Source organism: Mycena indigotica, assembly GCF_014461135.1.
Source record: "Mycena indigotica strain 171206Taipei chromosome Unknown Mind.scaff0012, whole genome shotgun sequence".
NCBI classification, from domain to species: Eukaryota; Fungi; Basidiomycota; class Agaricomycetes; order Agaricales; family Mycenaceae; genus Mycena; species Mycena indigotica.
This window is the reverse complement of record NW_023503011.1, coordinates 1,585,677-1,605,885: the sequence shown is the minus strand read 5'-3', so window position 1 is coordinate 1,605,885 and position 20,209 is coordinate 1,585,677. Positions and strand designations below refer to the sequence as shown.

General features: G+C 53.0%; 3 protein-coding genes across 3 annotated transcripts; 1 reads left to right on the top strand and 2 right to left on the bottom strand.

The window, feature by feature from the left end:
• Nucleotides 1-7,667: 7,667 nt before the first annotated feature.
• On the top strand, nucleotides 7,668-8,418 carry MIND_01240300 (DDE Tnp4 domain-containing protein; the record flags this gene model as incomplete). Its single annotated transcript, XM_037368892.1, has 2 exons — nucleotides 7,668-8,027; nucleotides 8,074-8,418. 2 exons carry the CDS (start codon nucleotides 7,668-7,670, stop codon nucleotides 8,416-8,418), a joined length of 705 nt encoding a protein of 234 aa, XP_037214860.1.
• Nucleotides 8,419-11,854: 3,436 nt separating this feature from the next.
• On the bottom strand, nucleotides 11,855-13,341 carry MIND_01240200 (DUF659 domain-containing protein; the record flags this gene model as incomplete). The annotated part of the gene is made up of 2 exons (XM_037368891.1): nucleotides 11,855-13,159; nucleotides 13,207-13,341. The coding sequence occupies 2 exons, from the start codon at nucleotides 13,339-13,341 to the stop codon at nucleotides 11,855-11,857; spliced, it is 1,440 nt and encodes a 479-aa protein (XP_037214859.1).
• Nucleotides 13,342-17,887: 4,546 nt separating this feature from the next.
• On the bottom strand, nucleotides 17,888-19,784 carry MIND_01240100 (uncharacterized protein; the record flags this gene model as incomplete). Its single annotated transcript, XM_037368890.1, has 6 exons — nucleotides 17,888-18,705; nucleotides 18,756-18,821; nucleotides 18,874-19,063; nucleotides 19,118-19,332; nucleotides 19,380-19,696; nucleotides 19,747-19,784. The coding sequence occupies 6 exons, from the start codon at nucleotides 19,782-19,784 to the stop codon at nucleotides 17,888-17,890; spliced, it is 1,644 nt and encodes a 547-aa protein (XP_037214858.1).
• Between the last annotated feature and the right edge of the window lie 425 nt (nucleotides 19,785-20,209).

Sequence of the window (20,209 nt, the reverse complement as noted above, 5' to 3'; positions counted from 1 at the left end):
GACGTCGCTGACGCCCGCGCGCGCCGCAAGCGGGGCCGCGGCAGCCAAGTGCAGCGTGGTCGCTGCCAGGAATGCGGAAAAGGTCGTCAAGAATCCTTTCATCGTCGTGTTTGGCTTTCTCAAAAACGGAAGCAGAAGTAAGCAGAAAAGCGCAGGCGCGGAAGAAGGCGAAAAAAGTCGGCAAGCCGGGGCGAAGGGGAAGGAAGAATGGCGCCCCTCACATATGACCTGCGTTTTATCTGGTCCCCTGTGTACCGTTGACCGGGAGCGCCAGCGCGCGCCGATCGCCACCGCACAATCAACGTGTCGAAACGCTTCCTAAAACACCACCTAACGCGTGTGTCAGCGTCGATCGCTTCTTGGCCTACTGTCTGTTCCAGTCTCGGCGCCGGGACCACCCAGCCGATGCATGCAACAGCAGCCAGAAAGATTTGGTGACACCCTCCCGTAATCAGCGATGCACATGGACGAGTATCCCGCGCCGATCAGATCTCATCACACACATGTGCTTATGCGCCCAGGCTTACGCCCGGCTGGCCGGGCCGAGGCCCACTAAATCAAGCTCGAATAGAGATTATCAGCACTTGTTTTTTCAAAATATTTGGGAGCAATTGATCTAAAAATTTGAGAGAGAGTTCAAATTTTTTATCTAAAATATGAGTATTAACGTGACTGAGTGTTGGCCGTCGAATGGTTGGTGAGCTTTTGTTAATACCCTTCTGCGCATGGCCCCTAGCCGACGGAAGCTCTTGCGGCATTTACTTCTTGGGCAGACACTACGCCTCGATGGAAGTAATGCCTTGCGTGCAGCAATGGCAGCAACAGCGGCACCACCGGACAGTGTTGTTGATAAGTGTTAAGGGTTATATTAACCCTTTGTGATATGATAATGATAAGCCCTTATCATGAAGGGGAATCATGATAAGACCCTTAATAACCTTAATGATGCCATCAAAATTATTGATTATCTCTAAAGATAGCTGCCTTGGATTAAAAAATTTATTAAATTTCTACTATAATTATCTTATTGATATTTTTGGTCCCATTAGAGAACTGACAATTGCCCTTGTCCCAGTAATAGCAGTTATAATTAACTTCCAGCCTGAGATAGATGTACAATCATAGAGGAAATACTCACCAATGCTTATAGGTCTTATGATAAGAGGATTATATAGCCCTAGCATTGGTTTAATACTGTTATATAGCACTTAAAACACTCATATCAGCTACTTCTCAAAAAGGAAATACCCTTATTCCCCTTATTAACCCCCATTCTGTTATTAACGCCTTAGCTTGTGAGGGTACCCTTATTAACCCCCTTATCAACAACACTGCCACCGGATGATATCTGGGTTACAGCTGCCCTACCAAGCATGCCTCTCGCCCCATATGCCCGTCCAGATATTGGAGGAGTGTCAGGGGAACCCCCGCTTCGGCCTCCTTCGGACCCTCCGAACGCATCCGAGGCGCATCCGACCGGCGCCCCCTCGGACGCTCCGACCCACCCAGACCATCGTCCACGGCCTCCTTCGCCCGCACAATCACCGATCCGTCAAGACCCTCCCAACGATCACCTTGGGACAGAGCCTGCGACGCCGCCCAGGCCTTCTGCGCTCGTCGCCGGCAGTTACGGACGACCAGTATATAGTTGGCACCCTAGCAGGCGGACCCTTAGAGTTTCTTCTCTTTGGATCCTCCCCTGCTAGGTCGGTCCCTCCGTGTATTTCCTGTAGTCTTATTCACGCTTTGGATCCTCCCCTGCTAGGCTTTCGTCGGAGTCTCCAGGGTTGCCCTTACAGCAGAAGAAACTCTCTACGGGATTAACCGGTCAAGATTGCCAGGTTTGGTGCTGACTCAGGCTCGGAGTACGAGTCCGTACCCCCCTCGTCACCGCCCCTGCCACTTGACCCCTCCTCCTCTGCTCTTGTCGTCTTTACGCCCGCTATGTCTACCGGAGCTGCTCCGGACGCTGACGCGCATGGACGCACTTGAGGCGAAACTAGACAACCTCACCAATATCCTCACCCACCTTGCTTCCCAGGCTTCCGCTGCCGCACCACCTCCGGCAGCTCCCGAACCGCCTTGGCATCTCCGAATGCCCCCGACGGGATGTGTTATTTGGTGACATTACTGTCGCCTCAAAACTGGTCTTACGACCAAACCCCCCGTTTGCGTTTAACGGAGATCGCAAACGCGGCCGCGCCTTCCCTATACGCTGGTCAAAACCTACGCTCGGCTTGCCCCGGAGGCCTTCGTAGTTAACGGAGAGCCGAGCGAAGAAAAGGGGCCGTCCGCTACGCCATGTCCTATATGGCGGAGGGACCCGCTCAGCAATGGGCAGAGCATCATGGGAGCAAAAACCCCTTCCCCTTCCCTCGGTGGAGCCAGTTCCTCTCCGAGTTTCGCCTTCGGTTCGTCGAGGAGAATGAACAGGACCTCGCGCTCGCTAAGTTGGAAAGCGGGTTATCACATGGGAACGCGGGATGTCTACGGATATACCGACGACTTCGAGGACTTGATGGACCTCGCTGGCTTCAAGACGCGTTGGTTAAGGTAACCAAGTACCGCCACGGACTTGACCCCTTGATCAACAACGGCATCACCTCTTCGAACGACCCCCCAGACCTCCGTGACTATCTGGGCTGGCGCACTCGGGCCTTCCGACAATATGAAGCCCTGGTGCGAGCAAAGCTCATTAAGGGAACGGCTACCCCGCGGACCGCTTCGGGAGCTCCGCGCGGCGCCTTCCCCATCACTCGTTCGGCAACTCCGTTCCCCATCCGCCCGGTGGCCCCGCCTGTGCCACCCGCGGCCCGCGCCCCCGTCCCGGTACCTCCGGCTCCCGTCCCTATGGAGCTGGATCGTACTAGGGCTCGGGGTGCCCCTCGTCGAGCCTGCTTCAGATGCGGCGACCCCAACCATTTGGCTCGGGACTGTCCGCTCCCCGCCGACGTCCGCCATGTGGACATCCTCGACGAGGTAATCCAGCAACTTGGCGATGAGATGCTGGGAGAGCTGCTTGCGCGGTTGTCCGATACTGCGGCCTTAGCGGAGGCGCATTCGGAGGCTCCGGCGGAGGGTTTTTGTCCCCCGCGACGAGTGACTGGTGTGCCCTCGTTCGCGTCCATAAATCGTTTCACTTGTTTGTATGATGAATCAACTCCCTTGCCCTACAACGAGCCCGAAACGAAAGACGCACCCTTTGCCCCCTCCGAAGCCCCCGTTCGGATTCGCCGACTTGCCTGGGAGAAAAAGCTACCTGGCAGTTATACCATCTCTGCCGCTCCTGGCGTTAACTCGCTGCACCTCCCCCTTGAACTTGAGTCCACTGCGAACGCGCTCAAGCTCTCCCTCTCGGGCCTGGTCGACTGCGGAGCTACTTGGACTTTATCGACACAGAATATGTCAACCGGAATAATGTGCCAGTCCGAAATCTCTCAGTACCCATCCCGGTCTACAACGTCGACGGCACCCCCAATGATGCTGGGTCTATTCGCCAAATCGCGGACCTCGTTCTCTCGGTACAACGGACACTCCGAACGCGTTCAGCTGGCTGTAACCCACCTTGGGAAACAGGACCTGATACTCGGATACTCCTGGCTCAAAAAGCATAACCCCGAGATCAACTGGGAAACAAAGGAGGTGAAAATGAGTCGTTGCCCCCGCAGCTGCTCTACCTGCCGTGACGAAGAGCGGACCGAACGCGCCGAGGTTCGGCGGCTCCGACTCCTTAAATCACGACTACTTGCGGGCGCCTTCCCCACTGTTTGCGCTATCGATATCGCTGGCCCAGATGATGCTGACGACGAGCTCGGAGCTGCTTCGGACCCTCCGGAGCCCTCACCAGATCTCGACGGCGACGAGCATCTTGAAGACGGCGACCGCATCTTCTACACCTCCTTTCGCCCAGTTGAGGAGATCCGCGCTGGCAGTACAGTGTCCCAACGCCTCGCAGAGGCCTTCGCCCGTAACTCGGCCCCTCCGCCTTCGGAGATCCCGGACTGGGCCAAGGAGTTCCAAGACGTCTTCGACAAGGAGTCCTTTGACACGTTACCAGAACGAAGGGCTTGGGACCACGCTATCGAACTCGTCCCCGACGCCAAGCCCGCTAACTGCAAGGTGTATCCGATCTCTCCCCCGAACAGCGAACTTGACGAGTTCATCGAGGAAGGACTTGCCACAGGCCGTATTCGCCCTTCGAAATCTCCGATGGCCTCCCCCGTCTTCTTCGTTAAGAAAAAGGACGGAGGGCTTCGGTTTGTCCAGGACTACCGCGCCCTCAACGCAATGACGATTAAGAACCGGTACCCCCTTCCGTTGATTAACGACCTTATCAACAGGCTCAAGGGCGCTCGTTACTTCACCAAACTCGGCGTTCGCTGGGGTTTTAATAACGTCCGGATTAAAGAAGGAGACGAGTGGAAGGCGGCCTTTCGGACTAACCGAGGGTTGTTCGAACCTTTGGTGATGTATTTCGGCCTGACAAACTCCCCGCCGACGTTCCAAACGATGATGAATGACATTTTCCAGGATCTCATTCTTTCAGGCGACGTTATGATCTACCTCGACGACATCCTTATCGCACATTCGGACCTCCGCAAGCACCGTGAGATCGTCCGGGAGGTCCTTCGGCGGCTCCGAATGCACAAGTTGTACCTTCGCAAGGAAAAGTGCGACTTCGAGAAATCGTCAATCGAGTACTTGGGGGTCATTATCTCGCACAACCATGTCGAAATGGACCCCGTTAAGGTCGCCGGAGTCTCCGCATGGCCTCCGCCCGAAAACAAGAAGGACGTTCAGCAGTTCCTGGGGTTTGCTAATTTCTACCGCAGGTTCATTCGGGATTTCTCGGCCCTAGCGCAACCTCTCTTTGCGCTCACCAAGAAAGACCAGAAATGGACCTGGGAGAGGCCTGGCCGCCGCCTTTCAAGCCATCAAGGACGCGGTCGTATCAGAACCTGTCTTAGCGATCCCGGACGACTCTCGGCCTTTGCGACTTGAAGCAGACAGCTCAGATTATGCGACAGGGGCGGTTCTTTCACAACAATCCGCCCCGGACGGGAAGTGGCACCCTATAGCGTTCTATTCCAAAAGCTTAAATGATGTCCAGCGCAACTACGAGATTCACGACAAGGAGATGCTCGCGATCATCCGCGCACTCGAGGAGTATCGGCATTTCCTCGAGGGCGCCGCGCATCCGGTTGAGATCTGGACTGACCATAAGAACTTGGAATACTTCCGAAAGGCGCAACACCTTAATCGTCGGCAAGCCCGATGGTCGTTGTACCTTTCCAGGTTTGACTTTACGCTGCACCACGTCCCAGGTCGCCAGATGGGCCGCCCGATGCTCTCTCCCGCCGACCTGACCACGGTATCTCCGGCGACAACTCGGATGTCACCCTCTTACGCCCCGAACTGTTCCACGTTCGCGCGCTTGAGGCCGTCACTGTCTCTGGGCCTGGCTCCGAACTTGTCCGCGACATCAAGGAAGCGCTATCCGGTGAGCCTGACCTAGAGGAACCCGTCGCACTTGGCGGCTCGGCAACTCTTGAAGGTCCGAGGTCAAGCTCGGGGCCCCCGCTCATCGCGTTCGGACGAGTGGGCCGTCTCAGGCGACCTCCTGTACTTCCGCGGCAAGGTCGTAGTCCCCAAAGACAAAGACCTGAGGAGGCGCATTATAGAGCTCTGCCACGACACACGTGTCGCCGGACATGCCGGGCGGTTCAAGACCCTGGAGTTGGTTTCGCGCAACTACTGGTGGCCACAGATGTCCCGCCATATCGGACGCTACGTCGCGACCTGCGACTTATGCTGTCGTACGAAGGCCCTCCGAAGGCTTCCGCACGGGGAGCTACATCCGACCGAAGTCCCCCCCGAGCGCTGGCACACCGTCACTGTGGACTTCATCGTCGAGCTCCCCGAGGCCCATGGGTATGACGCGGTTATGGTAGTGGTTGACGCCCTCGGGAAACGTGCTCACTTCACCGAATGCCATACGACAATAGACGCGGTCGGAGCTGCCCGCTTGTACTATCGGAACGTCTGGAGACACCACGGAACCCCGAGAAGTACATTTCGGACCGCGGTTCGCAGTTCATCGCTGACTTTACGCGAACTCTGGCGCTTAATTGGCGTCAAGCCGGCTACCTCTACGGCTTACCACCCGCAGACCGATGGACAAACCGAACGCGTTAACCAGGAGCTCGAGCAGTACATCCGAATCTTCACCAACTACCAACAAGACGACTGGGACGAGCTTATCCCTGCCACTGAGTTCGCCTATAACAACCACGTTCACTCCTCCACTCAACAGGTACCCTTTATGACGGACACTGGCCGGCTCCCCCGAATGGGTTTCGAGCCGGGCACCCGCTCAGAGTTGGAGTCGGTGAACGAGTTTCGCTGATCGGATAGCGAACGGCGTCTCCGAGCGAAGGCCGCGCTCGTCAAAAGCCAAAGACGAGTATAAACGGTACTACGATCGGAGACGATCGGACGCTCCGAATATTCAAGTTGGTAATAAGGTTTGGTTAGATGCCTCTGACATCAGAACAACTCGGCCCTCCGAGAAGTTCTCCCACAAGCGCCTCGGACCGTTCAAGGTGCTCGCAGAGGTTAGCAAAGGTGCCTACAAGCTCGACCTCCCCCCGCGTTACTCCAAGCTCCACCCCGTCTTCCCCGTTGTTAAACTCGAGCTCGCTCAGGACGACCCCTTCAATGGACGACCCGGCTACGACGAACCGCCCCCCGAACTAGAGGATGGAGTCCCCGAATGGGAAGTCGAGGAAATCTTGGATGCCAGGATAAGGTATAAGCGTCTTAACTACTTCGTCAGGTGGAAAGGCTACGATGCTTCGCACGACTCGTGGGTTCGGTTCGACCGTGTCTTCGCCAGAACAAAGTTGCGGACTTCTATCGGAGGTACCCAGGTAAACCACGGCACATCGCCTCAGCGACCTTCGACTCCTTGCCCTTCCGAACTATGCGTCGGGACGCCGCATTCAAAGGGGGGGTGATGTCAGGGGAACCCCCCTGGCCTCCTTCGGACCCTCCGAACGCATCCGAGGCGCATCCGACCGGCGCCCCCTCGGACGCTCCGACCCACCCCGACCATCATCCACGGCCTCCTTCGCCCGCACAATCACCGATCCGTCAAGACCCTCCCAACGATCACCTTGGGACAGAGCCTGCGACGCCGCCCAGGCCTTCTGCGCTCTACGTCGGCAGTTACGGACGACCAGTATATAGTTGGCACCCTAGCAGGCGGACCCTTAGAGTTTCTTCTCTTTGGATCCTCCCCTGCTAGGTCGGTCCCTCCGTGTATTTCCTGTAGTCTTATTCACGCTTTGGATCCTCCCCTGCTAGGCTTTCGTCGGAGTCTCCAGGGTTGCCCTTACAAGGAGCTCATATCAGCTTACCATGGCTAAAGCGGCTAAAACCTCAAGACTGTTTATACCAATTTTGGTGTGTGCTTGATAAAATCTGGTTGGCAAGCACAGATTGATTTTCGGTATAGTTTCTATGCAGAAGAGATACAGCTGTTAGTTAACGTGCTTGACATCCCTCAACCTTTCAAGACAAAACATCGCTCCGTGTTTTCTGATGTCGAAGCTCTTTGCTTGCTCCTGGCACACTTCCGAACCGCTGGAGACCAATATATGCTCTCAATGCAGTATGGGCAAGCCCAGTCGGCAATAAGCGAAGTGATCAACGAGCTTTGCTTATACTTGGACAACCGATGGGCACATTTACTCGATTTCGATGTCGACGGAGTTCTCGCGCCCGCTCGGATGGAGGAGTATGCAACTGCTATCTTTGATGCAGGTGCCCCATTGAACACGGTATGGGGCTTTATTGACTGTACCATCCGGCCTACTTGTCGTCCGCATCATCTACAACGAACTGTCTACAACGGCTATGAGAAGGTCTATGCACTCAAATATCAAGCTATCATGCTTCCGAACGGCCTTATTGGACATCTGTATGGGCCGATCGAGGGCCGACACAATGACAATGCCCTGCTCGCAGTATCTCAATTGCTTGAAAAGTGCGAACAACATGTGCTAAGGCCAGGCACCAACGCCTGCTTCACGCTACTTCCAGATTTTTGGAGACCCAGCCTATGGTCTAAGCCCGCTGATGATAAGTCCATTTTCGGGGCCAGGGGAGCATACCCGAGAAGAAGCGGCATGTAACGAGGCAATGGCAGCCGTGCGTATCGAGGTTGAACATGGGTTTGGCATAGTGGTCACAAAATGGCCCTTTCTCAATGGCTGGTGGAAGCAACGGGTCTTTTCTTCGCCTGTGGGACGGTACTATTGTGTTGGTGTGTTATTGACTAATGCATTAAACTGCCTTAGTCCAAACCAGACATCTCAGTACTTCGCTTGCGAGCCACCATCTGTAGAGCATGACTAATAAATGTAGTACATGAATACAAGTCTGTATTGATTGTATAAATTGGCAACTCGTTATTGTCCTTGGGAGTTCCTGCCTTCTCCTCGTTCCCAACCAACAGCTGTTTCGTCATCTCGCACCCCTCCCGAGCATCACGGACAAAAGCCTCCCATCACGCAACAACACGCTTATCATGAGCTGCACGGCGGGCATTTTCGGCTTTGAAAATGGCAACAACCAGTCGAAGTTGCGTTCCATGCCACGACGCCACTTGGATTTGGGCTTCTTGGATGCAGGCTTTGGCTCCTTCTCTTTGCTGTCGACTTCCTCATCTGTGTCCGCAAGGTTGATTATCGATTTGCCGGCCGTCTTGCTGATAACAGTTGCTGTCTCGGTGTCACTCTCGGTGTCGCGGGACATGGTATCTGTCGAGATACTGATGGCACGCTTGCGCCCAAGGGCTTGCATCGAAGCCTTGCAGATCTCCTCTCCACCTGCTTTATCCTCGGTGCTTTTCTAGTCACTATCAGAGCTGGACAAGACAAATGCCAAAAACCATACCTGCCTGATCTTTGCCTTCACATCATCTGTCTTGCCTTTTGCCATATCATGTTGATTTTCCATCATCTCCATGAGAGCGCCGAGAGGAATAGCATCTGGGTTACCACTGCCAACAATGGCACCGAGAGCCTTATTTTTGCCCATAGGGTTCTATCGCACAGACATATGAGTCAAGGTATTGAATTCAACTCAGAATCGTACCTTTTTCCAATCAACAATGGACTCCATCTTCGCTTTGAGATAAGTCGCGGTCATTGGGCGATTGACAGCGACAGAGACAAGGCTTGCACGCTCTTCCCAGGCCTCCTTCTTCTTGCCATGCCCAGCAGACCAGGGTTCTTGGGCATTGACAACCCGTAGAGCTTTTGTGAAATCGATCGCGGTTCTGAGAGCACCCCGACCAGCCTTAACTACCACTGCGGCCTTTGGTTTCGTGTTCTCCTTCCCAAAATGGTAATCCTCGAACTTGAGCTTGACTTTTGTCTTCGCACTGGAATCCGCCTTTGCATGCTGAAGACGAGCGCCTTGAATCATGGCCATGTTTGGGTTGACAGCAGCTATCAGGTAGTGTTCGGCACGGGTACCTTGCCAGCAACATCTTGCAAAGAGGCTCCGGCGTCGAGGGAAGCTGTTCAGATGAAGTTGGCAAGCCCAGTTCGAATGGATGAGGAGCATTCTTGTCTGTGGTGGGAGTGTACATGGAACCAGGTTGGGACGTGTAGTCCAAAGCCGGGAGAGGAAGACCTTGGATATCGTAGATTTTACCGAACCGGTATGGCTGGGTTGGTGCTTGTGGGGTACTTGTAATAATAGGCTGATACGGAGTTTGAGTGTCGTCGTCCAAGATAGAGCAGAACTGGGTCATGGGACTGGGGCTAATTGGCCCAAGGTTTGTGTATGAAGCAGATGCAACCGAGCGCTGAGGAGAGTGGTTTCCACTGGACCAATTCATGAGTCACTGTCAATAGAACGAGGAAAAAGACGCACCCAGGAGTGTTACCCCCCTTGTAGCGAGGAGACTTGAGGCCCATTGAAGTTAATTCGACTTCAGCATCGTCGCCGAAGCCAGTCGTCTCAAATGTGAAGTCAGGGAATACCTCTTTAAGGCCTGGCAGGAGTGGGTGGCGGTTGAACGGCGAGTTGCTGTGGCCTTGCATAGTTGAAGTCGTGCTATGCAGAATCAAATCTGAGTTGGAGAGTATTGACCTGCGCACCTTTTAATCTCTCCTGATATCCGTAAAAACCGGAATCCTCCCCGCATAACCGGTAAAAAGAGCCACTATAATGTGTCCACAGCGCAGTCAAACCTGATCCACAGTGGAGTCAGTACTGTGTTTAGCATGCCCATTCAAGGGTTATGGATAATCTCACCCGGTAGTGGAGTTCTGGAACACCAGTTTGTGTAACAGAGCACGACCACCGTGGCACATCTAACTGCAAAATGCACACACACAGCTGCAGGGTCTGGAGTATGGACAGTGTCTGGGTGCCTAGGAGATGAGACCTGGAAATACGGCTGTGTTTTATGTGCTTGATATGAGAGCTGGTCAGGGCAGACGGGCAGACGCTGGTGCAAGAGGTTTGACTCGTTTGAGTCGACACGAAGGCCGTGGTGTGTATGTAAGCACCGGTGCCATCACCAATACGATCCTGATTCAACGGCGTAGGCCGGCACCCTTTCGCAAGACTCAAAACTTTAATCTGAAAACCCTTGGTATATTCAAAATCTGTTCACAATATTTGGGAGCAGTTTCAAAATTATTGAAGATCGTTTTTTGCCGCTGCTGATAATCTCTGATATGGTGATGTGGTCTAATGTTCAAAGTTCAAACTTGCGGCTGGGCAAGATCGGTGGAGCATACCGCAGCGGATGCTGGTCGCTTGGCGGGTGAAAGAATGGTGCGTGTCTGAACCATGCCCTCTCGAAGTTGTTGAGGAGAAATCAAGATGGAACTGCTGATCTACCAGCTGCTGATTTTCGGAAGTCAACTCACCTGTCAGGGGATGAGGGTCCAGGTGCCTAGTTGATACCAAAGCCGGGGGAACAGCCCCACGGCCAACTACTTAAGTACAGGGCTATCTGTGCACGGACCAGTCACGCGATCAGTCACAGCTGTCATATCACATGCTCCCCTTACACCAACCCCTCCTCAAGATCCGTCGCCTCGACGGATAGGCGGAGTGTAGGGTTCTGCGAACTCGTATTCGGGATTGCCAGGGAAATAGAGGTTGTCGCCTATGACGCGTGATGACTGCATAGGTACGCCCCCTCGTCGGGCGGTCTGCCGGTTACGCAGCCGGGCGTGAGCTACGTCGATCTGCATAGGAGAGCCAATCGGGGTAGGTGACGCACTGGTCAGCGCCGACGGAGTGGCCATAACCACCGAGGGTGCGAAGGGAGTAGGGTAAGGCTGGGGGGTAGAAAGAGATGGTGCCGCGGCCTGCATAGGTTGGGTAGTGGCGGCAGCAGGTTGGCGGGGTAGGGAAGACGGGAAGAGGGGGGAAGACAGTCGCAAATGCCCAGCTGGCCCACCGGCGGCCGAGGCCCTCGGATGAGTGGCAGGTCGAACCGCAGTAGTGGCGCGGGTAGTGCATATGGCAAATGAATATTTACGATGTTTTGCCATTTTGCCATGGTTAAACCAGTTATGCCACATTTCATTGCCACCTGGCGAAAATCACGTGAAAATCATGTGATTTCTTTATTAGGTAATTAATTTCAATATCTAATTGCTATAAACCACCCTGCTTCACGACATTTATTGTCTGAACATCCTCCTGCGGTACCACACTGTTTAATGCAGCTTTGACAAGGTCAAAATTGTAGATATCGCCATCCATCAGTGACAGCGTGGCAGCTGTCTTTCGCTTCTTGTTCGCGATGGCCACCAAGGTTTCAGGCAGCTTGTCGTCCGAATTGTCCTGAGGTGCGCTGTCTTCTTCTGCCTCTGACTGAGACTGACTCCAACGCCAATGTGGCCTCCAGATGTTTGAAGACTGCCTCAACTCCGGAAATCGAGTCCTCTTCTGGATCAGGTCCCTCGAGCGGTGCCTGCCACCTGGTCAGGACTTCATCTCGCTCCAGAGGTGTGGAGTTATCCGTTGTGACACGGGTTGCCAATGCTGACCCTGATGCAGTGGCCGCTGGAGGCGGAGCAGCCGTTTCTGTCGCGGGCTTCTTTCGGAGTGGAGCTCGCCGTTTTGCCTCCTCAACAAGACTGCTGCGGACCTTGGCGAGTTTGGAAAACGTTTCGACAGCAAGGCTATTGCGTTTGGGGGACTGGATACCGTTGCAGGCGGAGAACAAGCGCTCAATCTCTGCCGAGTGAGGCGTGAGCGAAAGAATGGCACAAGCAAAGGCTTTGAGCGGATGCTTCTTCACGGAAATCGAGAGGCTGGCCCACCAGCCACCAGCATCTCGATCTCCACCCTCCCATGGAGCTTTGCATGCACCATATGTCGTGATATCGCTTGCAAGAAGCGCTGCCTCCCGATCCTCCCATCCCCACTTCACGGCAATCTCCAGCGTGGTCTTCTTGTAGTCGCGCAATGTGTACCCCGGAGTATCTTCCACAACAGCCATTTTGCGACAGAGCGGGTGGAGGAAGAGGGCCAAGCGGTGTACGGGCGTGGCCATTTGTCGAAAGCACTTGTTGACGACTGCACGCGCGTGCTTTTCGAAGGTCCGGAACTCTATGGTATCATCGTCTTTCTTGTCCAAGGTCAAAAGCTGACGTGCTGCTCCAAGGAGATTAAGCATACAGTCCGCCAAATTAGCGCGACGGCTTTCACATACAGCAATCACATCAACGAATGGATGCGCAATACGAATAACGCGTGAAATCCATGGCCAGAAGTCACGGTCCTGAATAATGTCGATGACATCCTCGTTGACCGCAGAGTAGCCGTCTGAAGGCCTTCGCGCATTGGGATGTGCAACGAGAAGGCTTAGCGGTGTTTGGTGGGCGGAGATGCTCATAACCAAGAGAATCAGGGCATACCACCGCGACTCACAGTTTTTCTTGAGACCACGGGTAACTTTTTCTGCTTTCGCTGTGTTCTTGAGCTGACCGCCCCAATAGTGCGAGTTATTGAAGAATGTAACGATGCGATTGGCGCGCATGATGGCTGCCTTCGCGGGAGCGTGCCGACAAATCTCGCCAACAAGGGTATTGAGTCCATGCGCCCAGCAGGCAAGCGGCTGACTCAATGTAAGTCGTTGACAATGTAGAAAATGTAAAAACTCACAATAACCCAAGTGTGCTTCTCAACGAAGAGTCTCCGGAAGGCTTTCATTACGGATGGATTATCCGTCACAACACCCAGCACACAGCTCGCATCCACGACCCCCATCTCTGCGAGCGCTGTCTCTGCAGCATCCATGATCTTGAACGCATTGCCGCGCTCCCCCCGTCATATCCTGCAGTCCCAGAACAATTGTGGGCTCCCCAACAACACCAATGGCTGTCCCGTAAATCGATCGACGAAGCTCATCCTCCCAACCATCAATAATCAAGGTTCCGCTGCGCTCCATCTTTTGCAGCCTGTCAAACATCTCCAAATGGACATGGCTGTGCTCAGCGTCGAGGAACAACCTCGACATGACGTTCTGGGATGCGATTTGGAAGGAGGGTCGAAGGGCGTTAGTGAAATCGCCAAGAAATATGCTGTCGGCTTGGAGGAAGGCCGTGTTCGAATGGACCATGTAGCGAAGGAGATGTCGATTAGCGATGTCGGATTGTGTACTAGGAGTCGATGAATGAATCCAGATTAGCCTGAGGGTTTGGTTTGCGTTTTTTGGCAGGTGGCTCACCCCGGACAACAGTGGTTAGGGATTCCAAAACCGCTGCATCTGGATCTGATGCCTCTTCTGCAACCTTCTTCTTCTTCATCAAAACATGTGCGGCCGTGGCGTGCGACAGCCGGTGCATCTGGGCATTTTTTGAAGGTAGCAATGTGATTTGCCAGACGATTTTCGCGATGCTCAAGCTCCGCAGAACAGTAGTTACATCGATAGATTTTGCGATTGGTCTTGTTTTCAATAAGGCGGATAAAGACAAAGTGTGCCACATAGAAAGGGTCAAGTGGTCGCCCTCCAGCCATAGCGGTGATTGTGGGGAAAGTAGACAGGAAAAACAGAATTTTAATAGACTAATTTATATTGCTATTGCGGGGGGCACTTGGCACAGGTGCTTTGTGTGCTTTGTTGGAAAAAAGTTAATCTAAATACCTGTTTAGGTGTACAATTATAATTAAATATACCAAGAACAAAGCACTCATTTGCCACCGTGAATATTCACACCCTGTAATATGCCAGGTTTTGCCACCCTGGCAGATGGTTAAATGGCAAAATGTTCTGCCAAAGCCAGCAGCACTAGCGGGGCACCTAGGACTGGGCATGGATCACGGTGGACGAGCGGTGCGGAGGGGCACGGTCGACATCCATCTTCGTGGCATGTGGTACAGGCACAGCCGGGGCACCTGGGACTGGGCGTGGATCACGGTGGACGAGCGGTGCGCAGGTCCCTCAGCAGACGGTGGCTGACGTTGCTTCTTCGCACGGACACGCTTGCGCATGAACCGTTTCCCAAAGCGCAATAAGCGCTTCACCGATTTGCTGGTCGGTTCTCCGGATAGAGACCCGGCGCTCGCCAGGCGCAGCACGATCAGAGTATGCGCGCAACTGAGCACCGGAAGTGTCATGAGCTTGGTGGAGACCCTTGCTGCCACGACCCACGATATGCCCGACAGCCGAGTCAGGCACCACAAGCGTACAAGAGAAGCGCGTGACAGTATCAGGCGCAGTAGGAGGGAAGGTTTCGGCAAGTGGTATAGAAGTGTGGGCAGCAGCAATGACGGCAGGGGTAGGGGCCGGGACTGTTGGAAGAACCCAGCGACTGCCATCCCAGACACCGTGGAACGTAGGACCAGGGGAAGGGGGAGGAGGGGGTGGAGCAGGCGTACCATACTCAAGGCGGTCTAGACGGTCGGTGAGGCGAGTAATTTCGCTCTGCAGGAGCAGGCAGTACGAATACAGGTCAACAGGGACGCCAGGAGTCGTCATTGGAGAAGAGCAGGCAAGCACAGTAGGGTGAGGACGAATATAGGAGATAGAGAGGATTAACTGGGGCTAGAAGAGTGCCAGAGTCGATATAGAGGCTTTGGTATGCTGTCAGGGGATGAGGGTCCAGGTGCCTAGTTGATACCAAAGCCGGGGGAACAGCCCCACGGCCAACTACTTAAGTACAGGGCTATCTGCGCACGGACCAGTCACGTGATCAGTCACAGCTGTCACATCACATGCTCCCCTTACACACTCACCCGCGATAACAATCCAATCTTGGCTAGTTCCTACCTGTCACACCTTCCCATTTGGGAAGGAGTGAAATCTCCTCTGGTGCATGTCAGCTTTATTTCTTCATAGCCTGGCCTGAAAAGTAAAGGAATAGTTTAGATAGCATACCTGTCCCATGGTATAAAATTTCTGTAAGGGCAACCCTGGAGACTCCGACGAAAAGCCTAGCAGGGGAGGATCCAAAGCGTGAATAAGACTACAGGAAATACACGGAGGGACCGACCTAGCAGGGGAGGATCCAAAGAGAAGAAACTCTAAGGGTCCGCCTGCTAGGGTGCCAACTATATACTGGTCGTCCGTAACTGCCGACGTAGAGCGCAGAAGGCCTGGGCGGCGTCGCAGGCTCTGTCCCAAGGTGATCGTTGGGAGGGTCTTGACGGATCGGTGATTGTGCGGGCGAAGGAGGCCGTGGACGATGGTCGGGGTGGGTCGGAGCGTCCGAGGGGGTGCCAGTCGGATGCGCCTCGGATGCGTTTGGAGGGTCCGAAGGAGGCCGAAGCGGGGTTCCCCTGACATCACCCCCCCCTTTGAATGCGGCGTCCCGACGCATAGTTCGAAAGGGCAAGGAGTCGAAGGTCGCTGAGGCAATGTGCCGTGGTTTACCCGGTTATCTCCGATAGAAGTCCGCAATCTTGTCTGGCGCAAAGACACGGTCGAACCGAACCCACGAGTCATGTGAAGCATCGTAGCCTTTCCACCTGACAAAATAGTTAAGACGCTTATACCTTATCCTGGCATCCAAGATTTCTTCGACTTCCCATTCGGGGACTCCGTCTTCTAGTTCGGGGGGCGGTTCGTCGTAGCCGGGTCATCCATTGAAGGGGTCTTCCTGAGCGGGGCTCAAGCTTAACACCGGGGAAGACGGGGTGGAGCTTGGAGTAACGCGGGGGGGGATTGAGCTTGTAGGCACCTTTGCTAACCTCTGCGAGCACCTTGAACAGTCCGAGGCGTTTGTGGGAGAACTTCTCGGAGGGCTGAGTCGTTCTGATGTCAGAGGCGTCCAGCCAAAGCTTATCACCAACTTGAATGTTCCTGACAATTTCTAAGAGATTCATGTCCTCATTCATATTCAATTTGACAACAGCGGTGTGAGATCCAAGTGAGATCTTGGTTTTGACAAGAATTTAAAATGGGGGGAGAGTTTAAAAGGTGCTGGATCTCTCAATATACCTTCAGTCCTGTCAAGTGCTCATGAATCTATATACTCAGGAAGACTACAGTGTAGTGCAACACAACTTGTCGCAGGTTGTCACGAGGCTTGACAGCATGTCACATCATGCTTGGTCGTGTTTGATCCTGCGGCCGGCCACAAAAAAAACCGGATGGGGTCAGAGCTATCTGAATCAGCACATGACCTGCGCACCTGGCAGTATCCTACCTGGTAAATAGTGATTGGGTAATTTCCTTGCACAACAAGCAGACAATATTCAGCGTGCCGCAGGTGTGCCAAAAAAATACATAAAAATGCAGAATATATCCTTCCCGATGTTATATGTATGGTGGCCCCACCTTAAGCTTATAAAAATAGACACAACCCCAAACCATAAACCACAAACCATGAACAAATAATTTTTGTGATAACTGACCTCATAGGTTTGGTCGGGTTCTCCCTTCCGCCTGCGTGCACCTCACCTGCCTCCTCCTCCTCAGCATCAAGGCACGGGGTGGGTGTTATCCACCTGCTGTCGTGCATAACCTGCAGTTTGTAGTGATGGCCAGGTCCAGTTTGGGATTTTGGTTTGAACCTGAACCGGACCGGACTGAACATGTATTCGGCGTTCAGGTTTGGCAAAGGCCGTTTCCGAACTAAACCTGGCTGAACTGAGGGCCAGGTTTGGCCATTTCGTATCAGATCAATTTTCATTATTTATTCTTCTGAAACAGAGATGATTTTGCCCTGCTCAACCTCGGAACTGAGCCATATACATCTAAGTTAGCTGGGTGCTGAAACTGAAGTTTTGGAACCCATCAAAACTGAACTGTCAGACTAAGACTTGAATAACTGAAGCTGACCCTTGTAACACCCTGCTGAAACCCCAATGTCAGGGCACCTGTGTGGCCCAGTACTCACCGTCAGTTATCGGGTCCACCGCGGCGGGTTGGACCCGATAAGCCACAGTGTTATCAAGCACCACCATATTAATGAATAATTACTGGTTAAAGGTATGAATAATTTTGACAATTTTCAGTGTTGCACAGGTTTCTACCATACAAGTACACCTTATCATTCACTTCATGCTATGAATAAAAATCCTGTATTATGAACAGTGATAGATTTTTTTTTTGATACTATAATGTACTTGGTGTTGTAAGAGGAACTATTTACTGTCTAGTATAGATAGTACTAGTAGAGAATGATTATAGACTATCAGTATGTACATCTAAAATGAATTGCCCGACATGAGGGTTATTATAGACTATCAGTATGTGCAATTAAAGTGGATTGTCTGTGAGTAACTGTGGTAGCGATATCATGGTCCATAGAAATTGAGATAGATGTAAACAGCGGAAAACGTGGAGGACAAAGCAATGGAGGAAAACATGGAGGAAAGCAAACATATACCGACTTTGAATTTACGCCCGATGACCAGGCGGACCTCCCTTCTTCCCTTTGACAACATTTTTCTTCTCCGCTGATGTCAATGATGCACCTGCCGTTGCTGCCACTGTCATCGCTGCAGAGGTTGTCGTTTTCGGGAGCCCAGTTCCTCCCTTTGACTTGTTCATCTGCTTGAGAAGGTTTCGATATGCTTTGTTTGACTTGTGCTTCTTTCGGGCGCGGCTCATTATTTTCGGCATTGTCCTCTCGCGGCGTTTGCGTTTCAGCCTGGAGGATTCGGCCTGGCGAGAGGAGCGTCGAAGAGGAATAGGTGAGGTAGCGTTTGATGCTTTCTTTGCCTTTGTTTTCTTTGCCTTTGCGGCAGCATTCGCCTTTGCAGTGGCAGTAGGCCGCGACGATTTATGACGACCTGGACCCCGACCCCGATCTCTACCCTCATCCTCACTTTCGCGCTCGTCTGGGCTCGTCTCATCCCGCGAATCATGCTCCTCGACTGCTGCCGATTTCCTCTGCTTTCCTCGCTTTCTGCCTTTGTCAGAACGAGTGGCCCGGGATTGCCCAGTAGGAGTAGGGCGCTTTCCAGCCTCGACTAGGTCTGCGTATTCCTTCTCAATTTGCTCCTGCTCCTCGTCTGACTCGACCTCCTTCCAATAGCATTCCTTTTGGTTGATTGCTCGTGCTAGACAGCGGAGTTGGCTGATTGTGCTTATAGCTGATGGTGACATCCAGGGGCACCCCTCCGGCCAGCCAACGAGATGGACGCGAAGGTTGAGGATGATAGCGTTGGGATAGTTGTCGTAATTCATGCGGGTTTCTTTGCCGGCAGTGTGAGCTGTGTGGCCTGAATCAGTTGAATGAAAAACCACCAGTGGAAACACAAACCAAGGCCATTCTTGATGAACTTCGTGCAGTATTGACGCAATTGTGTCGTTGACATACGGTCAACCCCTGGGAAGCAATGAGCTATAAGTCAGAATGAACGACTCGGCGAGCCACAAACCTTTCCCTAAGCTCATTGCCCAGTCTGCAAAATCCTTCGCAACTTCGGCCTCTGTCATTCCATGTCGGTCATACATGTAGCGTGCGCCGCCAGCATCGACTATTGCCGGTATTGTCAGGGTATTCTTGCGATCAGTAGGCGCCACCAGGCCAAACGAAACAGCATGCGTCCGTTTTCTGAGATTGGTCATCTGCAGTCGTTCAATCCGTTGTCGAGAGAAGGAAGGCATAAGATAAAAACTTACGAGCTTGCCCATAACCTTGGCCGTCCCATCTACATCCTTCGCCTCTCCAAGCGCAGTCGCGCGGGTTCCAGTTGCTTTGAGCTTTTTACGAGCCTCATATTCTGCAACAATTTCTTCAGTCTTTTCAGGACCAAAGTCGAGGAGCTCCGGGTGTTTTTTGACCCGTGCTTGGAGAGTGATGTACGATATGGGCGATTTGCCTGCAGCGGCTCTTTCTGAAAGATATGAGTATCATATATTTGAAAAGCGGGTGTTGACAAACCTGCATTGACGCTTCGGGTGTAATATCCCAGCAAGGCGCTTCGTTTCGACGTTCTCCGCTGCTTCTTCCAGTTTTGCGAGCTCTGAAGCTTGCGCTCCACAGCTCCTACCCGAGTATTGAACTTTGCGGCCAGTTTCCGAATGATCTTTTGTTCATTTTGGCGAGCCTTGAGTTGAAATGACACAAGCTCGTTATTCAATTCACGAGAACGGCTTTTCTGCGCCCGTTGTTGTGCTCGGTATCCGACCCCCTTCTTAACCTTCGTGCAACGACGAGGCGATATGATGGGCCCGACAACGCTGGGGCCGGCAGGATGGCTGGTTTTCAGCGGCCAATCTTCTTCTCCTTCGCTGTCGCTAGGCAGCACCACACGACGACGCCGAGGGACAGAATCAATGTCGTCATCCGCCCCAGATAGGGTAGAGCACGGGTCAGGGTCAACCCGCAGGGGTTTCAGGGTAGGGTCTGTCAGGGTCAGGGTCAGGGTACACCCCTTTCTGAACCCGGCCAAACCCGGACCCTGTCAGGGTCAACCCGGAGGGTCTAAAGAGCTGTTGTGATTTAACAAATTCCTATCTAAACATGATTTTTGTAGGTTTTAAGAGACAAAAAAAGTCACATGTCACTCAAGTCACTCATGTGACATATGACATCTGAGTACACCATATTAAATATACTTAAAATCTTAATAAATAGACCACATATGCTATTTCTGAGTCAATATCATGTAGCAAAATGTATGTTATATTGAAATTATTGTATCTAATACATCTTCTGCTTCTATGTTTATAACCCGTGGGTCAACCCGGACCCGGGTTAGACCCGTACCC